This window comes from Ambystoma mexicanum, chromosome 3q, assembly GCF_040938575.1.
Source record: "Ambystoma mexicanum isolate Mex_15411 chromosome 3q, UKY_AmexF1_1, whole genome shotgun sequence".
Classification (NCBI taxonomy): Eukaryota; Metazoa; Chordata; class Amphibia; order Caudata; family Ambystomatidae; genus Ambystoma; species Ambystoma mexicanum.
The window spans coordinates 924,537,344-924,555,928 of record NC_090926.1 but is presented as its reverse complement, the minus strand read 5'-3'; the positions used below and the strand labels follow the sequence as shown (position 1 = coordinate 924,555,928).

The window sequence follows — 18,585 nt, the reverse complement described above, 5'->3', positions numbered from 1 at the left end:
ACCTGGTCAACCAGAACTGGGGTGTGGCCTTTTATAGGGGTGCTGGGAAGTGCTTCGCGGAAAGTTGCACGCTCTGCGGACACTTCGAACCCCAACCTGGACTCAAAAAGTTCCAAAAAGTGTCCCGATGATCAGGGCCAAGGTCAGAGACCTCTGCAAGGGTGTAGTTTCACAGTAAAACACCTTGTATTGCTCAGAAAAGCAATATGTTGCTGTCCAGGGACCCAGACCCTGTCCGCCAATAAGGGCTGATGCTCAGCATGGGTGCGGTCACATGGTGATGTCGCAGATGTTCGCGAATGGGTCCGCTGTCCGCAGGACACCAATTGCACAGGATCTGTTGTGCGCATGCTTATAGGTGTCCTACAGTGTTGGCCTCCCCAACTAATTAAAACTGCGACACATGTGCGGCAGACAGTTCGGAACAGGCGCAGTGTTCGTAGGACCTAGGGGATGAGATGCGCATGTGCCCAGGTTTCCGCCGCACATGCCTGGGGTCCCTGAACCAATTAAAATTTGCAGACATGCCGGACATTCACGTTGTCCGTAGGACACGGGGAATGAGATGCACATGCGCTCAGGTGTCTGCCGGACATGGGTGGGTCCTCGAAATAGTTAAAGTACGTCACTGTTGTACAGACTTGCTGGACAGCACGTATGTTCGTAAGACTTGGGGGGGGGGGTGGAGATGTGCATGCCCCCCAGTGTCCGCTGGACATGTTTGGGGTCCCCGAACTAATTATAGGTACATCATAACTTTATGGACATGCGGACAGAAGCGGGGTCCTACAGACACTTCGATTTTGGATGCGGACCTTACGGACCGGCGAGGTGTCCAACGGACACCTCCATTTTGGTTGATTGCGGACATCCAGCGCTTTGCTGACGCATAACAGAGTTTTAAAAAAACTAAACACACCCAGCGGAACATTACACACATAGTACTTTATTATACAAGTCTTTGCAGTGCACAGTGGTGGTGCGAGTTATGGTTGCTTAGCTTACCATAACTGGCGAATTTCTGGGGTTTTTCGGTTTTACTTGTAACCATAATATGGATAGGTTGTTATTAGTCCAAAGTAACTATAACATCCTTTTTATAAAGTTTTTGCACTGAATTTGATAGTTTTTTATTAGGCCAACTCAACCATAAGCTCCTTTAATAAAGTTTTTTCACTGAATTTCATAGGTTTTTTATAAGAACAACTTAACCATAACGTCCCTTTAACAAAGTTTTTTCACTATATTATAGGGTCAGTGATAGCGACCCTCTAGTTATGATCAAGTAGGATTTTCCATAGGATGAGCAGTTGTTGGGCAGCTTATATCTTTGACGCTATTCGGGAACGTTTGATGCCGTTTCATCACAGGATGGGCAATGTTTTGAAATTCAGATAGACATGAATGCCAGCCAATTTTGCTTGCGCATACAGCCCAAACCGCTGGACGGATTTACACCAAACATGTGCAAGGAGCAGCATCCTGTACCTGCAAGCGTGGTTTTCCAAATTTGGTGTTAATCCATCCAGTAGATTTTTTAGAAAGTAGGTAAAAAGAAAATTTGACATTTGGTTTGAACCATGGGTATTTTAGTGTCCACGGATGCCTCTGTTCCAATCAGGGTGCCGCGTAACGTTCGCGGACATCGTATACAGCAGCTGATTGGTTAGTTAAGAAGGTCAGGTGCGTCTTTTGAAACGGATCCCATGTTGGATTCGCAGACTGTACCTGTAGTCCGTGAACATAGCAGTAAACACATATATTAAAGTATACATTACACTTGTCAAACAAATGAAACAATCTCCAAGGAGGTGAGGGGTGATGAGGATGGGATATGTCCCGGAAAAAAACCCAAAATCGGGTGTTTTTTCTTCTCTGATGTCAGTAAACATCACAGGCCATTTGTGATGTCATCTTTGATCTCATGGGCGTTAGTCTTAGCAGTGCACAGCAGTGGAATGTGTTACGGTTGCATAGCTTACCATATCTGACAAATTTTGTTCGTTTTTAGATTTTACCCTAGAACCATAACCTTCCTTTAACAAAATGTCCGCTCAATTGCACAGGTTTTTACTAGAGCAATTTAACCATAACGTCTATAGGGCAATGTTTTTTTATTACATTTCAAAGGTTTTTATTATACCATAGTTTTTTCGGGGCCCACTAGCCATGGCCTTTAGCCGTAGCCACTGTAGATGTTGCACCAACATGTTGGGGCCCACTAGCCATGGCCTTCAGCTATGGCCATTGTCCTTCAGCCGTGGACACTGTACATTTTGCACCAATAGGTTTCTACGTGGCCCACTAGCTATGGGCAGTTGCCCTGGCCACTGTATAAATTGCATCAATAGGTTTCGTCTGGGTCCTCTAGCCATGGCCTTTTGCTTTGGCCTCTGTACATGTTGCACCAATAGGCCGAGGAGATGTGACCACTGCAGGTGTAAAAAAATGGTTGCCACTCTATCCCCATTACCAAGGGATTCCCCTGATATTGGCAACAAACTACACGTAAAGCGCTATTGAACTACCCATTCCCATATATGGAATAAGGCTCGAAAATCCAAAACTCTTCCCTGTCCTTGCAGGCACTCAACAAGTGCCCCCTCCTCTTTCCTTGGTCCCCCAACTCCCGTCATACCTGGCCCTCTCCTGGACATTACCCCCTATCACTGTTTGATTTGTGTGATGCATTTTTGTTCTCTGACGTGGACATGATTGAAATGCGAGTGATGAATTTCAGTGGTTTTGTTGCATTAACTAATCACCTTAACTCTTTCTTAACAAAGGGTTTTTCACACATTTCAAGGGTTTTGCTATACCTTTGTTTCTTCAGGGCCCACTAGCAATGGCCTTCGGCCAGAGCTGTGGCAAAACATGTTGCATCATTTCTTGAGTTCTCACTAACTATGGCCTTCGGCTGTGGCCTCTGTTGGTGTTGCACCAATATCTTTCTTTTGGGCTCACCAGCCATGGACACTAGCCACATCAAACCATTAATTTGTTCCCCAACACCAATTGCCCTCTGCCCGGTAGATGTAGGCACTGCAGATGTTAAACCTTTTTTTCCAACTCCTTATTCCCACGATAATTTCATGATAATTTCATAGTAATCATTTCCAATAACAGAAATACCTGCAGTAGAGTAGATGTTCGCCGATTTCTGCAATAACGGCAAAAATTGCTCAGAATGAAAAATGTCTTCCACGTCCTCACAGGCACTCAGCATGTGTCCCCCTACATTTTTCCAGGTCCCCTCACTCCACTCAATTGCTTTTTCCCTCCCTAACCATCGCACATTACCCTCTATTGCTCATCTCTTCGTGTGATGCACATTCTTTTCTGAGCGGGTCTTGCAATTTTGCCGCTGTAATCTTCTGAGATTCTTGCGGTTCTACCCATAACTGGCTCCCCAACCCACCCCCAAATCCAACTTCACATGGTGTCTTCACTCCTAACTTCTAGCCTGATGTGATTGCTATTTCTATGTGAATAGAGCCTACAGCCAGGCCATTTAAGCGCTGTGGTTCAAAACGATCAGTCTGCCCACAGGAGTGACTACATAAAGCGAAGAGTTTTCAGATCCTCTCTGAAGTCGATAACGCTATTAGCCTCTGTAAGGTCGTAGGGGAGTTCATTCCAAAGCTTGATGGCATCCTTTTTTCTCCTCCAAATAGCGTTTTGAGTTCTTTCATCTGCGACTTCTCCCGGTAATATCATGGAAATCACTTGCATTGAGCAAAAAAAGGTGGCTTTTCATGTCTGATTAGCTTCTCAGCTTCGTCTGCAAACCACCACAGCCGATATATATATAGAGGTTTTAAGGAACAGGGGGGGACCCCCATGTTTCTTTCAAATATTTTATCAACGACTTGATGGATTCACTCCAAACCAGTCAAGGAAACTAATTGAATGCTTTGTGCCGAAATTGTTTCTTATTTGATCAAAATCTGCCCAGCTAATTTCACGCAACGGCTGTTAAAAAACTGCACTTTTTCTTTATGCGAAAATGAATGAGCTGAAAACTGTGAAATTGTGGCGTTTTGTTTTCTTAATAACTGTTTAATTTTACAACATTTTGTTCCTGGCATTTGGGGGTGGGAGCTGTTGATAAACGTTTTGTTTTGAAAATGTCACCCAAATCCATCCTGCAAGTCAAAAGATATTACCAATAAATTTTGGGGGACAATGGCTGCTTTTTAATTTCTGAAATACCTCTCAGCCTCTCTGCTGCAAAGGACCGTGGGAGATAAAGCTATATTTTTGGGAGAGCGGGGTGGGCACCTCCTTCTCCGTTGAATATTTTAAAAACTACTTTGTGGAATATCCCCAGAACTCTGCCCAAGTTATTTCGTGTCTGGTCCAATTCCATCCAGCAGTTTAGACTCTGCCCTTGAGCAAACATTTGTCTTTTTCTCTATAGGGAAATGAATGGGGACCAGGCATAAACAGTGTTTTTTAACTTTCTAAACAACTTATTTATTGTTTAACAGATCTTTCCCGAAATGTGCAGTTTGGGGGGCCCATGACAATATATTTGTTTGAAAAGTTTCAGCCAAATGTGTCACTTGAGACAAATTTTATAAGCAATTAATTGTTTGTGTTTCCAATGGCACTTGATACTCACCTTAACTATAGTGCGACAAGAGGGCGCCCCGTCTCCCAAAATGATAGCTATATATGTGTCCCACAATGCCTCAGAGAGAGTTTTCAGAAATGAAAAAGCCAGTCTTTCGTTTTATTTTTTATTGATGCAAGAGATAACCACGTTTATTTCGGGGTTAGCCAAACATGAAAAGTGCAAATATATCCATTTGGAGTAGGACAAATGATGAAATGGCATTAGGCCAGAGGTGGGGTGGGGGAAAGAGTACACTATGTGAAATTGAGGAGTTTTAGTGGGAGCTGTGGTTATAATAGAAGACGCGATTGGGAATGAAAGTGTGTCCACAAAACAACAAATGTTTGGGGGGGAATGTGAGAGGGCTAGAGAAGGAAAAAGGAGCGATTGGGGGAGCATGGCAAAGGAGGCGGATAGGGGGGACTTGGTGAGGGCCTGGGAGGGCAGGGAAGAGTTTTGGATTTTGGGTGTTTTTTTTCAATAACTGCAGTTATTTGCAAGCGTTTACAGATATCTGCGGTTATCTGTAGTAAATTGCTATTACTAACTGCAGATATGGGAAAACCTTTTTTTTTAAAGAGAGTGTTAAAAGATGGGATTGATACAAGAAAGGGGGAATTTTACAGCTACATTCACGGCCGAAGGCTATGACTAGTGGGTTTTAAAGAAACCTAGTGGGGTGGCCACGGCTGAAGGTCATGGCTAGTGGGCCCAAAGAAAGATATTGGTGCAATATGCATACTGGGAGGGGTCAGCAATGTGAGGTGGACAACTGTATAATGATTGTTCAAAATATGCCATTTTATTAAAGTATAAATGATATTAGATGCCTCACTATCCCTACTCGGATAAGGATTTCCCTGCCTAACAATTCTTAAGTGAAACACTCTAACACAGGATGTCTGGCCGTCATACCTAAATATCAAATACAAAGAAAATATCTGATAATTCAGATAACATAAACAATTAAATTCACAGTTTCTTGATGACCTTTTTCTTAACCTGGGTAAACTCCCTTGTCCAGGATTCTAGATACATTCAGCTCCAATGTTCATCAAGAGAAATAAGGAAATCCATGTGTGTAGCACAGTCTCAATTCAGTTCTTGAAGTTTCAAGGTCAAGATCAAGTTTTGTTACCAAAGGTTCCAAGAACAACAACGCTCTTCTTCTTGGTAAAATATGGACTTTCCACTTCCTCACAATAGCATCAATATTATTCACAGTCATAATGCCTTGGCTCCAATTGCAGTTATACAAGAAGACTTGACATAGTTCAAAATAAATACAACTTCCTTAAATGTTAGTGGAACATACCTCTTGGTTAATAGTTATTATGTCGTTATTCACAAGATTAGGATTCACATTAGATATATTTGTCAGGATGACTTCACAGTGCTGCTGCTTCTACTTCAACAACTTTACTTCTACTAGTTTACCATGAGGACATTCTCCTTTGCCTCATAGCATTCTGCTTCACTTATACCACAAAAGTCTTGCATCTACTGAAAACCAAATATACCATCACAGCTGCAGTATTATCTGATACCACCACACCTGTGGTACTTTATTTTAAGACAAGTTCTGACAAGAGTCATTTTAAGGTACTTCAACACCTTCAAAAACAACTTGAGTCTCTCTCTCTCTCTCTCTCTCTCTCTCTCTCTCTCTCTCTCTCTCTCTCTCTCTCTCTCTCTCTCTCTCTCTCTCTCTCTCTCTCTCTCTCTCTCTCTCTCTCTCTCTCTCTCTCTCTCTCTCTCTCTCTCTCTCTCTCTCTCTCTCTCTCTCTCTCTCTCTCTCTCAGAATAATTACCCAGAAGCCTGTGTACCACTCTCTTGGCTTCAGGTAATACCTGCACACCTGTATTTTAGGCAATGTTGAACTTTTATTGGGCTTACAGTATTGCTTTGATTGTTCTCCGGCTCTGTGAAAAGCTGCTTTCAGTCCTAATAGGGGAATACTCTTAGCTTGGGCAATGCTTACTCACTCTCCAACTGCATATACAATATTTAACCACTTGACTTCTATTATGAGTAATGATTGTTCACGTGAAGGAAGAGGTAGAGTTCACTCTTCCTATGAAAAGCGTAATTAGGCACACGCAACCACTTCTTCAAAGGTTTTACAAAGGTGAAATATTCAACAATGACTTTCATGATGTTTGTTCTGCGTAATGAGAGATGCGCAACCACTTCCTTGCAAGATTTACAAGGCTTAAGGGTTTAAAAATGGTCCTTTGCACTGTTTGCTCTTCATGCAGTGAACAAAGAATTATTCAATCGCTCACGAGTGTCACTTTTCCATTGTTCCCTTGTTAACGACTCACTAATAACTTCAGCTCGCTACTGCTTATACGCGAATGAAGATTAAGCTGGTTACTGTTGCCAGCAGAGCTTGCGCAAGGAATCAGAACACAAGGTTTCACTCACCAGCTGCTGTAATCTTCTTCCGTTTGTCGCATAACGTCTACTGCTTCTGGCTTAAATCGGTGACCCATACCCTTCTTCCTGAAGGTGTCTCTGGTCCGGCTGCTCAGTGAAGGAGCCCCTCTCACTCCCGAGACCCACAGCGTCACAGCTGCTCTTCGCCTCGGTCTCCAACATGCTGCTTGCATGTCAATTACTGCAAGTAGGGTCACAGGGGGAAAGACCGCCTTCCTGCACGCCTTCCGCTGCGCAGCCTCTGCACTGGGGAACAGGACCCTCTCGGAACAAGCAGGTAAAATCTGCTGCATCTGCGTTCCGGCATCCCTTAAGATCTCCACTTCTGTTTGGATTGCCAACACTGTGCCTTCTGCTTTCTGCCTCTACTACTACTGCATGCACTCCAGTCACAGTTCCAGCTCCTTCCTCCTATTGCCTGCACCTGAGGGGGCCTTTTATGCCTCCCAGGCTCCTTCAGGTGTGGGATAATAGGCTCAATTGCCTGACTACTGCTACAGCGTAAATCCTCAGTCCTCTTCTTCGTCCCAGTATTTATAGGATTATGGGACTTGAAGTCCCCAACAACAAAGTTAGTTCTTTTAAATAATTTCTTAATTTTAAGGTTACATTTATTTCCCATTAGATGCAATGGTTACAGATGAAAACATTTTATTTAGAGTAACGTTTTCAAATTCCTTTCCATTAACCCTTTGGGAGTAAGGAGAATTATGGTCCTGAAATACCTTAAAGGATCTTTCTGTTCTTAAGGGTTGTTCAGGTTTTATGGTATTTGTGCCCAGAGCCACAGATCTTATATGGGGTTCATATACACCATAATGGCAATAAGCCATTATCTGTTTTGGCAACCTTAAAAGGTTCTCCCTTCCAAAGGACAAATACTACGTCTCATCCCACGGAATCTCCTCACCACCCTGGGTCGTGTCTCCTCCTAGGTGATCCTCCCACAGTACACCACCCCCAATGTCAGGATCAGGAAGTGTCTGCCTTTACTTGGCCACCGGGGAGGAGACTTTAGGCAGGGTTTCAGTGAGGGAGGATTCTTCACATTAGTGTCCATGGCCAAAGTATGAGGCCGATGGTCATGGTCAAAGCCCATGGCTAGTGAGTGGGAAAGAAAGGTACTTTTTTAAAAGATACAGTGGGCATGCCTGAAGGCCCTGGCTAGTGGGACTGAAGGACATGTTTTGTGACCACAGCATCTTCTAGTGGGTCCAAAAGAAACCTATTGGGCAACATATACAGTGGACATGGCCGAAAGCCGTTGCCACTGGCAATGGCCGGACGGGCATGTCTAGTTGCCTGTAAAAAAAACTGGCCATGGCTGAAAAGGGCATGTCTAGCAGCCTGTTAAAAATCTATGGTAAAACAAAACCCTTGAAATTCACTGAAAAAATCTTAGTTAATGTGCAGTTAAATTGCACAGATTGAACAAAACAAAACCCTTGCAATTCAGTGCATGTGAGAAGTCATGACCAGCTTAACTCGGCGCATTCCTGTTGCAAAGCCCATGAGCACATACTTATCATAAGAGAAGGTATTCACAATGACATACAAAATGGAATTATGGGGGACATCAACAGGAGCGTGCCGAGATAAGCTAGTCATAACTTACGACATCCGCTGAAATTCAAGGGTTTTGTTGTTTTAAATCTGTGCAACTTCACTGCACCATAACTATGTTTTTTTCAGTGCAAATATGTATATGATTCTGTGATTCTGGACTGGTGTGGAGGAGAAATGCAGTTGATGATTAAGCTGAAATGTAAAAGATGGGCATCAGTGGTAGAGTGGCTACAAGCATTGAAATATAACTTTATGTACAGCTGCTTTCCTGGAGTTGCTTTGGAGTCTCACTTTTTTCAAATGGCATGTGAAGCCCATACATGTTGTGCTCAGGCGGGTTCTGGGTGATTTCCTTGGTGGTTCACAACATCAGGATGCACGTTGGGAGAAAGTACAGCAATATTCCAGGGAGTTGGACTCACATTTCCACCATTTCATTCTTTCCTATATTATGCTCTACTATCTTTCGAGCGTCTGTGGTGGGTGACCGAGCTGCAGTTTAAAGAATTGTACTCTTCATACTGTGAACATTCTCACCAGAAATAGTATGGAAAATATTTTATCATGGATGAATAACAATTAAATTAATTTGGTATTAGATGTTGCACCACTGGGATGAGGGTTCCTCTTCATAAGGGTGCCAGTGGAGCACAAAAAACATATGTAGTTGAAAATATTCAGTAGCAGCAATCAAATGGAAGCTGACAAGCATACTGTCCTTGAAAAACTATGAAGTGACCTCCTGGAAAGTTGTTGGGCGCTCAGACAGGAAACAAGAAATATCAGTGTTAATTCGGATACACTGATTGTATTGTATTTAGAGTGTATACAAAGGGTGAGGCAACCTTTTAAGGGGCCATCCACCCAAGGACAGGTCAATGGGCCGTGTTTGTGCTGGTAGTGTGACTCCCAGACCCCCCTTTGTTTAGCATATTAAGTAACTTTGGGTCTCACCCTAAGTTACCAGGGGAATCCAGATGTTGGACCCCTTGCTCACTGATCTCAGAGAGGCACAACTCCACCTCACTGATGATGCTCAACAAGGCTGGAACACGTGTATGGGGTTGCGGTTGGTACTCTTGTTCAGAGAAGAATTGCCTAGAATTTCGGTGCTGGATTGCCCCTGGGCAGGACAAAGACTGATATGCAGGGATATTTCTCCTCTGTGAAAGGGACAGTGAGCTACGGACTTGGTTGAGACTCTCCCAGGGGCCATCCACCCAAGAACAGGTCAATGGGCCGTGTTTGTGCTGGTAGAGAGACTCTCAGACCCCCCTTTGTTTTGAACCTTTAAAGAATGTTTCAAAATATATAGGGAAAGTAGTCATTAATGAGTGTGGCTTGGAAACCCCATAAGGCATTGAAGAATGTAACTCAGACTGCTTCTGCTAGTGGATTGACATCATTCTATATGTCCACGCCCAACACAATTACATACATGCCCAGGAAGGAGAGCTGTGCATACACCTCCCACTGCTGTCTGTATATTCTGTAAATTGCTGTATATTGAAAATTGTATATCACAATTATGTAACCGTCTTCTTTAAGCACCCTTCTACCTCTGGGTTTGGAGCGCTATACAAATAAATGAAACAAACAAAACAAACATTAATCATCAATATTGGGGTCTGTGGTAGTTGGACAAAATACAAAATAATAATAGGCCTTGGATTTCTTTGGCAAGTACAGTAGAGTTTATGCCCTCGCAAGCTTTTTTGAAAAACCTCTAAAATACCAGCAATTGATGCCTGTGCTATCTCATTCTGAAGAGAGGCCTGAGTGGGGGAAGAAATGTTTTTATCATGAAGTGAGCCACAACAGAAGTATTCCTGCCTCCTGGAAGGAGGTCATCTTGGTTCCCTTATTTAAAAGGTTGAGAAGGCTCTTTCATGTAACTATCATCTAATTTTATTCTTCGATTACTGAAGGGGTAAAAGCTTATGACAGATACTGTCACCTGTCATATAGTCTGTCTTTAGGTTAAGTCTTTCTACCCTGTCGAACTCCCTGGTATTGTCACTTTTTTCCAAATGAGCATTCTCAAGATTTCCACTGTAGCTTTATTACCCATTCCTTCTCTGCTCTGCTTTTTTGTGCTACAGTCTTGCACTGTTATGATCTACGATAAGGAGTGCAAATTGCATCTAGTTTACTGCAAATTATTATGGTGTTGTACCAGTAGACTTTGGGGTGGGCTAGGCTAAAGCTGATATACTGGTATCGAAAGGGAGGTTCATGAAAGTCAGACTGAAAATGCTCTGGAACTTGGAGCCTCTGTTAAGCTTTCTGTCTCAATTAAACTTGATAGCACTACAGCTTAAGGCAATGGTAAATGTTAAAAGTAAAACCAGAGGTATGGTGGAAGATAGAAACTTCACCTATTGTTGGTTGGTTCTGGCTTGTCAATTACCTAATGATCTTAGTCTGCTGCTGCAATATCAGAGTTGAGAGGGTGCTAGGGATGGTGTGTCAGGATTCTATATTTCTCGGAATCACTGTCCTAAATCATAGGGATAAGCAGGTTGTCATAGGTTGCTAGGAGCCGGTTGCTAGGAGCAGGTTACTTTGAAGAAGTCAACATTTTACATTAATGTGAGACATAGTCTGGTGTTGCTGGATCACTGGGGTATCCCCCATGCATTAGGTAGCCCAATTGCCTATCTGGGTCCCCAGAAAGTCAATTGGGTGAGTGTCCCTGCGCCCTCCACCTCCAAGGCAGGAAGGAACCCATCTCAACCAGTAGCAATGTGGTGCACAGCTGCACAGGAAAGAGAGGGCCCGGGTAATTGTAAAGAAGCAGCAGCGAGAGCCAGGAGCAATGAAGGGTAAGCCGGGGGAGGTGAGTGAGAGGCACCATCACAGCCGAATAGGCAGTGTGGCAAAAAAAAAAGGATGACCAGTGGAAAGGTAACCCTGTACCGGGTTGCCATATATGTGGGTTCATGATACCATGTGCCACCCCACCCACTTGTTCAGTGTACATGTGTGGCTACTAGCCAATCTCATACTGAGGTGGGGACTGTGGTGTCGTCAGATGCTGCTGACTCACAGATCTGCAGCTCATTTGCTACAACCCAAGTGGCTGACAGTTATCTGAAAACTGGTGTAACTAACATTGACCTGTGATATGGGTTACCAAAGATATTGCTAACAGTACAAAAGTTTCATCTATCACTTGGCTCTAACATGGGAGTGTTTTCTACGCTAAAAAACTCATTCATTGCAGCTTTCAGCTACTACCACAATAGGGATTTCCGTATCTCTAATCGTGATATGATATGATATTTTATTTGTATTGCGCTCATACGCAAGTGTTCCAGAGCGCTAGAGGCATGGGAGGGGAACAAGGGAGGACAAAACAGCGATCTTACTATGCCCAGTGACATTGAGAACGCGCACGTGCAGGGGAGAGGGACGGGGGAAAGTGCAAGTGCAGGTTTTGAGCGCAGACAAGGGGTGTCTGGGAAGTGCAGGTAAGGGGACCGTAGGGTAACAGATACAGACCCAAGTGCAATATATATATCATTGGTATACCCGTTTGTATCAAGCAATTCTAGTCTTAGAATGCTACCTTCAGTATCTACTTGTCCTTAGTGGGCTGGTGAGCAGTTGTTAACAGTTGCATGATTTCCAGAAAGAGGTATCCACTTTGGGTATATTATACTTTACTTGCACTATCTCTGTATTCGTTGCTGTGTGTCCTGCATCCATCTGAAGGTGTACCTACTGACTGAGAACCTATAACTGAGACACATGTATTTGCATAAATGACTTTTGATGCAGCCCACTGTAGATACATGTGAAGATACTAAAGTGTTGCAGATGTATTCCCAGTTAAGGATCTTGTGAACAGCAGTGGGGGTGGTGCTTATTCCCAAGCAGCACCAATCGGATGGCAGACTGCCCGAGGATTTTAAAATGCAGCAAAGGTCAATCATTGTATGATGGCAATGCTGTACCTGTTCTTTATTTTGCCTTCTCTTTGAGAAGCTGGCCCTAATGTTCGAGCGTAGCTTTTAATCTATCATCATTTTATAAATGTAGTTCACTCTTGGTGACCTCATAATTAATAATTATAAATGAACTAAAGAGTGATGTTAATAATTTCTTCTTCATCTCTTATACAGGTTTTCATCCTTGCTATCCTATAGAATACCAATGGACAATGTCAAGTCACTTTCCCAAGCTTTTTCAGTCCTGGAGGAAGGTATGATTGCATTAACCATTATCAAATATGTAAAATGGCCTGCACAGCTCCTTTTCCATTCTGCTGTTGCATCTAATAAGAAGATGTATAAACAAATCAAAATAGGCTAAACATAACACGAGACGAGAAAAAGAAAGAATGAAAATAGAAGGCTGATGTGCATAGCGCCTAATGCAGCAGGTTCCTAGGCTCTGTGGCCAAGCGTGCCACAAGAAGATGAAGCTCTAGCAATTGCGTATAACAGTGCAATATACACCATGAATAGTACATTGGTGATACACAAGCATTTCACAATAGTACAAATTGTTGATTAATGCTGCCCCGTAGATGACTCTGCATGGGGTTTGGTTGGAGTTCAGATAGCTGATAAAGGGCAGGACAAAGTGTGACATACTATTCCCTGCTAGGTACTGCAGTTTAGTCAATAGCACCTGTCCCCTGTGGCAGGTATTTGTGCTTTGTTATACATATTCCCCATAGAGTCGAAGGCTAACATTATGCTATGTCTGTATTTACTAGATTAGGCATAATTCATCATGTGGCGTGCAGTGAGGGTTTGGAGAAAGCTCTGATGACTATCAATATAACAATGGGAGATCATCATGAAGGCAGTATATATACTTGCACCTGCAAACTAAAGGCTTTTATGAACGTCATTCTAATTATGGTTTTGGCGTTGGCCTGATATTGGTGTCATAAGAATATTTATTAGTACCTAATTCATAAATAACCAAGATGGCTGTAACGGTAAGCAGTGGCAAAAATGAAAAACATAATGTGGCTTGAAAATTAACAGATTGCCTGTATGTCTGTCATCTGTGCCTGCAACTTTAAAATACTGTAGATGTATCAGTCAAGGTGTTTCATTTGTAGCATTGTTGTATTGTGTTTCGATCTTGTGATAAGGATGCAGAAGCCTTTAAGCCAATGTATGAAAATCCTATTGAGGATGGGGCACACTTGTCCTATCTCCAGACCAATTAAGGGAAACATTTTCATAGCCTCATTGGCTATTTACTGTGAATGGTGCACTCGTCTATTGTCCTCTGGTATCCTAAAAAAGATCTTTTGGCACTGCGGACTGCAAAATCCACTGTAACAAAGGGACCTTTAGATTGGGTCTGAAGCCAATGATGAAATTGAGCTGGGTAAACTAAAGTGGCGAGCAAAGGTGCTTTGTTCTAGCGGCCGTCTGGCCTCCTTCGAATTTCATGTGAACAAGAGGTAGTACCAGGTATTTAGGTGTTTTACTGTGGAGACATTTAAAGTCTAGGCAAAGTAGCTTGAATTATGAATGGATTCCATCCTCCCACAGATTCCTCATCTTTAATATTCTGTCTGCAGTGCAGGCTGATTTGGACTTTTTTTCGCCACTAGGGGGCACAGTTTTGCATCAGGTCCTCTTGGCACTGCTACACGTGGTACAGTACAAATATGGAGCCATTGCGCCCCATGACCTGAGTGTTTTTTTCCCCTGTAAATCGATTTGTGTGTGCCCCTTCACTTAGCTGAATTTATAACTATTGGTTAATGTGGAGTTCATGTGTTCTACGCGGTCATCTCAGCTTCAACCTAAAACTTAACATTTTTAACTTTGTCACTTCAGCAACATTTTTGTCCCAGCAGTGATGGAATTTGTATGGCCTTTAAGGCACAACTATCTTATTGCCCCGTGCAAATCAACCCAGTTTTAACTCCATTTAGTTGGAGTTGTATACATCTAATGTTGAATTTTCTACAAAATGCTTTGGAGGGGACATATTCAGGTTCAAGCTCGGGGACCTCAACATAAACCTCAGTGTCATCCACTTGGGATTGGAGAACTACTGGAAATTCTGTTAAGATGTTAAAAAAGAGATATAATATATTTTGAAGAGGCTAGCGCACAGGCGCATTGTCATTCCTACCCTTGATGCCAGAGTGTGGTACAAGATCTTGTAGACTCCATTGAGTTGGAGTTGTAATCATCTAATGTTGAATCTTCTAGGTTCAAGCTCCGGGACCTCAACATAAACCTCAGTGTCATCCACTTGGGAATGGAGAACTACTGGAAATTCCGTTAAGATGTTTAAAAAGGGATATAATATATTTTGAAGAGGCTAGTGCACAGGGGTGATCCATGGGGATCCCCACAAGAAACTCCAAAAAGGAGGTACCCTATCAGAGGTTGGGCATTGTCATTCCTACCATTGATGCTAGAGTGTGGTACAAGATGTTGTAGACTACCATCGCTAAACCTTACGACAGGTCAACCTATCGACTGGACTGAGTTTTGTGTATTATACATCTTTGTTGTGGCTTGTCCTTTTGGTGGCTTTCATGCCCTGATACCTGCCTGGCTTTCGGCATCTAATAAAGCAATATAAAATAACCATGATAAGTATCTCCACTTCCCTTGATCCACCGGTGAAAAAACTTGGACTGGAAACCAGACTGAAATAGAGACAAACACTGATTATCCTAAAAGTTTGAAGTTTGTTTACCACCACCTTTTCCATGATCTTGGAAAGGATAGGGTGATTGGTGATGGGAAAGAAGTTAGTAGGCAAACCAAGGCCCAGGGAAGGCTTCTTTGGTATACAGGAAAGAATATCTTCCTTATTAGTGTTTTGCTTTTCAGGCACGTGTAATGACCTCAGAACTACTCACCCTATTACACGGACCAAAAGTTCTTGGACTCAGGAAGCCAATACTACACACCTAGACCAACAATTGGAATATAACGGGCTCTTTACAGGCCCTTTATTCACACAAATTATAAGCATACAAATAACTAAATTAAATGCAATTGGATTTACATTAACACACAAACAAGGATAGTTACAAAGGGTCTACATCACTGTTAGTGCAGTTGTAGGAGAAGACTTCATCTCACCCACGACGACACTACCCAGTCCCACAGCAGGTAGGGAGAGAGATCACACGTACTAACGGGGTCTGGAGTGGAGAGTCCTCCCGCTCAGCGAGACTTCATCACACAGAGTTCCAATTCTGTCTCCTCATCAGGATACCGTTCTTCTTATGGGGGAAAAATCCCAGCCCCTCAAACTGCCCCCGGCCGAAGGACAGACAGCAAGCATGGGAGGCAAAGAGCAGAAAAATCCAGATAGTAGTAGAAAAACCCAGCTTGTCTGCCACACGCTCGTTCCCAGCACCCCTTATCAATGCACCTGCACATCTCCGACTCCCTTCTCGGCTTTCCTTGAGCGAACAATACAACAACTATCCATCATAGTGAGCTCCTCAGTTTCATAATATAATATTGCAACTGTTGCAGAATTCATGTCTGCCTTCTAACTGAGCTCACAGAAATGTAGACTTTCATTGCGGTTTGTAAGTGAATGTCCAAAATGGCTGCGCCCTGACGCCATGATTTAGCTCATTTTCGCAGACGCATTACACTCCACCCTTTGGACAATCAACTGCCATATTCCAATGAAACAAAAGACGGATTCTGAAATTGACGAAACATCCTCACCAAATTGGGATACAAGAAATGCAACAACAACAAACAACCAAAACAAACAAAACTGCAAAAACACAAATAAAAATATTACGCAACGCCTCCAGAATCCATGAAAACAACTGATCCCACCAGTTCCCGCCCTGCTTCTGAGTGACTTTGGAAATCAGGTCTCTTAAACTGCCAATGTGCTTTTCAATAGAACTGGAATGATCATCCAGATAAAAACAGCACATCCCTTCCATGTCATTGCAACCCAAATTGTGTTTCAAAAACAAATAATAGCAGCCCTGTTCTGCAAAATAGCCTTCCTAAAATCCTGTTGTCTAACAACAGCTCACTCAAAGCTTGAGAGGTTTCATGAAGTCCTTTAACTAGCACACTGGCCAATCTAATTAAGGATTTATAGCCCCAGAAGCCATACCCCAAACACCCACTAAGGAAAATGCGAGCGCTAAAACCTGTAACGCTCACCTGGTACCCACGGGGACGTCACTCAGCCTGTTCTGACCTCTTACGCCCTTGAACCCTTCCCTGGAGTCTACTCGACTGGTGACTGGGCCTGAAACACAGGATTGGTAGAGTTTAACTCCCTATTATCTCTGTGTGCTTGAACCCCTTCTTCCCCGAGGTCCAACACTTCCCTTTGATCCACAGCTCACCTTGTTTTCTTGGAAAGTGTGCTCTCCATCCTGCTTTCAGCGCAGGGGTGCGTGGATTGATGCAGGCTCGTTGCTGCCTACTTACTTCACTGGCAAGAGTCCGACATTTCTATAACTTCGTTCCTTTCCTTCCTTAGATGATGGCCGGCGTCCGGGGATGGCGACGTGCTGCTGAGATGAGTAGCGCTGAAGGTGTGTGAGAGCGCGATGCGCGATGCAACCCTTTCGTATTTGTATTGAACTGAGTTCTTTTTCTGTGTCTTTTAGGTGCTGCAACGTTTTCAGCGTGGATGACGGTTATGAAGAAGAAATGCGGTGAGTAAGCGCGGTATGCTGCGCCTCTAGATAGTTTCCACGCTAACCTGGAGTGTCTTTTCCCTCCTTCAGATTGATGAGAAGTTCTGGAGACAGAGTTCCCCCAGAGCGGCTGGGATTCAGGTAAGCGTTTGAAGCTCATACAGTCTTTAAAAATAAGCAAAGATTTGCTGAATTTACTAATGCCTTTTTTCTGTTCTTTTCCCTTTTCCTTAGGAAGCGGCGTGCCGGGATGGGAATGACACCGCTGAAGATGCCCGCAGAACAGAAGAAGCGATGAACGATGGGCAGAAGCACAGCAAGGTAAGGCTGTTCCTAACGGTGTTCTTGTTCTTGCAGGAGCTGAGCGCAGAAGAAAGATGCAGGCCTCCTGGAGACCGATCCGAACACGGTGAGTGTCACGCTACAGGTGCAGAAAACACAAAGCATGTTTCTCAGCCTGGGCATGGCTTAAATAGTCTCTGGGTATCCCAGGTGTCTCTGGGCTGAACCACACCCAAAAGACTAGACTGCATATGCAGTTCTGGGAACCGAAATATGTGGGAGCATCCATCTAGTCCCATCAATGCACTACAAGTCCAATCCCCAATGTTATCTTATAGGCGTGAGTGAGTCTGGTGCCACAAGCACCAAGTCTGACTCCAAGTGGGTCTTTGGAGGGATGGAGAGGCCCTTGAGGGCCATGTAGGTGATCGTGGCCTGGCTCCAGCCTGACATCTTGGAGGAGCAGGAATCATGACAAAACCTCAGGTTCAGACAACAAATGCACATTAGAATCACAATCAGATGACTGGCCAATATCATGAACAGAGCGCATAAAATGATGAATAGCAAGCTGCAAGGGAAACTTCATCAAACTAAGGGCCACCAGAAATGTTATCAGGAATATACGAGTAAGTAAAGTTACAACAGGAAAACAGGCAACCAGTAGAAAGTTTGACATGTCGAAGATAACTGGCAGCCAAAACAGTAAAATGTCTAAACTTATCATTAGACACATCAGTACAAACAGACATAGATCGAGTACATAAACGATTTTCAAAATCAGTGCCACTCCGCTCATCAGTCAAGTCCAATTGCTGACATTTGCCAATGCGCTGAGGATCACAAGTCATCAAGTAACAAATATCAGCAGGAGCAATATCATATGTGACAATATGGGTCATATTCCTCCATATGCAATCTTTGTCCGCACAAAATTTGCAATACTCAGACAGAAAAAGAGCTTCTGACATCTGAATCCTCCACGAGAGAATCATTATGCAGTACTCCGAAAACATGCTGCAACAAAGGGGTCGGTGTTCGTACAGCCAC

At 43.3% G+C, this 18,585-nt stretch overlaps 1 protein-coding gene across 1 annotated transcript in view; it reads left to right on the top strand.

Annotated features, from left to right (window-relative positions):
- The window catches only part of LOC138583119 (ATP-binding cassette sub-family A member 9-like), a 2,601,648-nt gene that overhangs the window by 2,464,825 nt on the left and 118,238 nt on the right, over window positions 1–18,585 (top strand). The window contains exon 37 of the mRNA XM_069655079.1: window positions 12,752–12,831. Within this exon, the coding sequence (XP_069511180.1) occupies window positions 12,752–12,831 (80 nt within the window). The remainder of the gene's footprint in view (window positions 1–12,751; window positions 12,832–18,585) is intronic.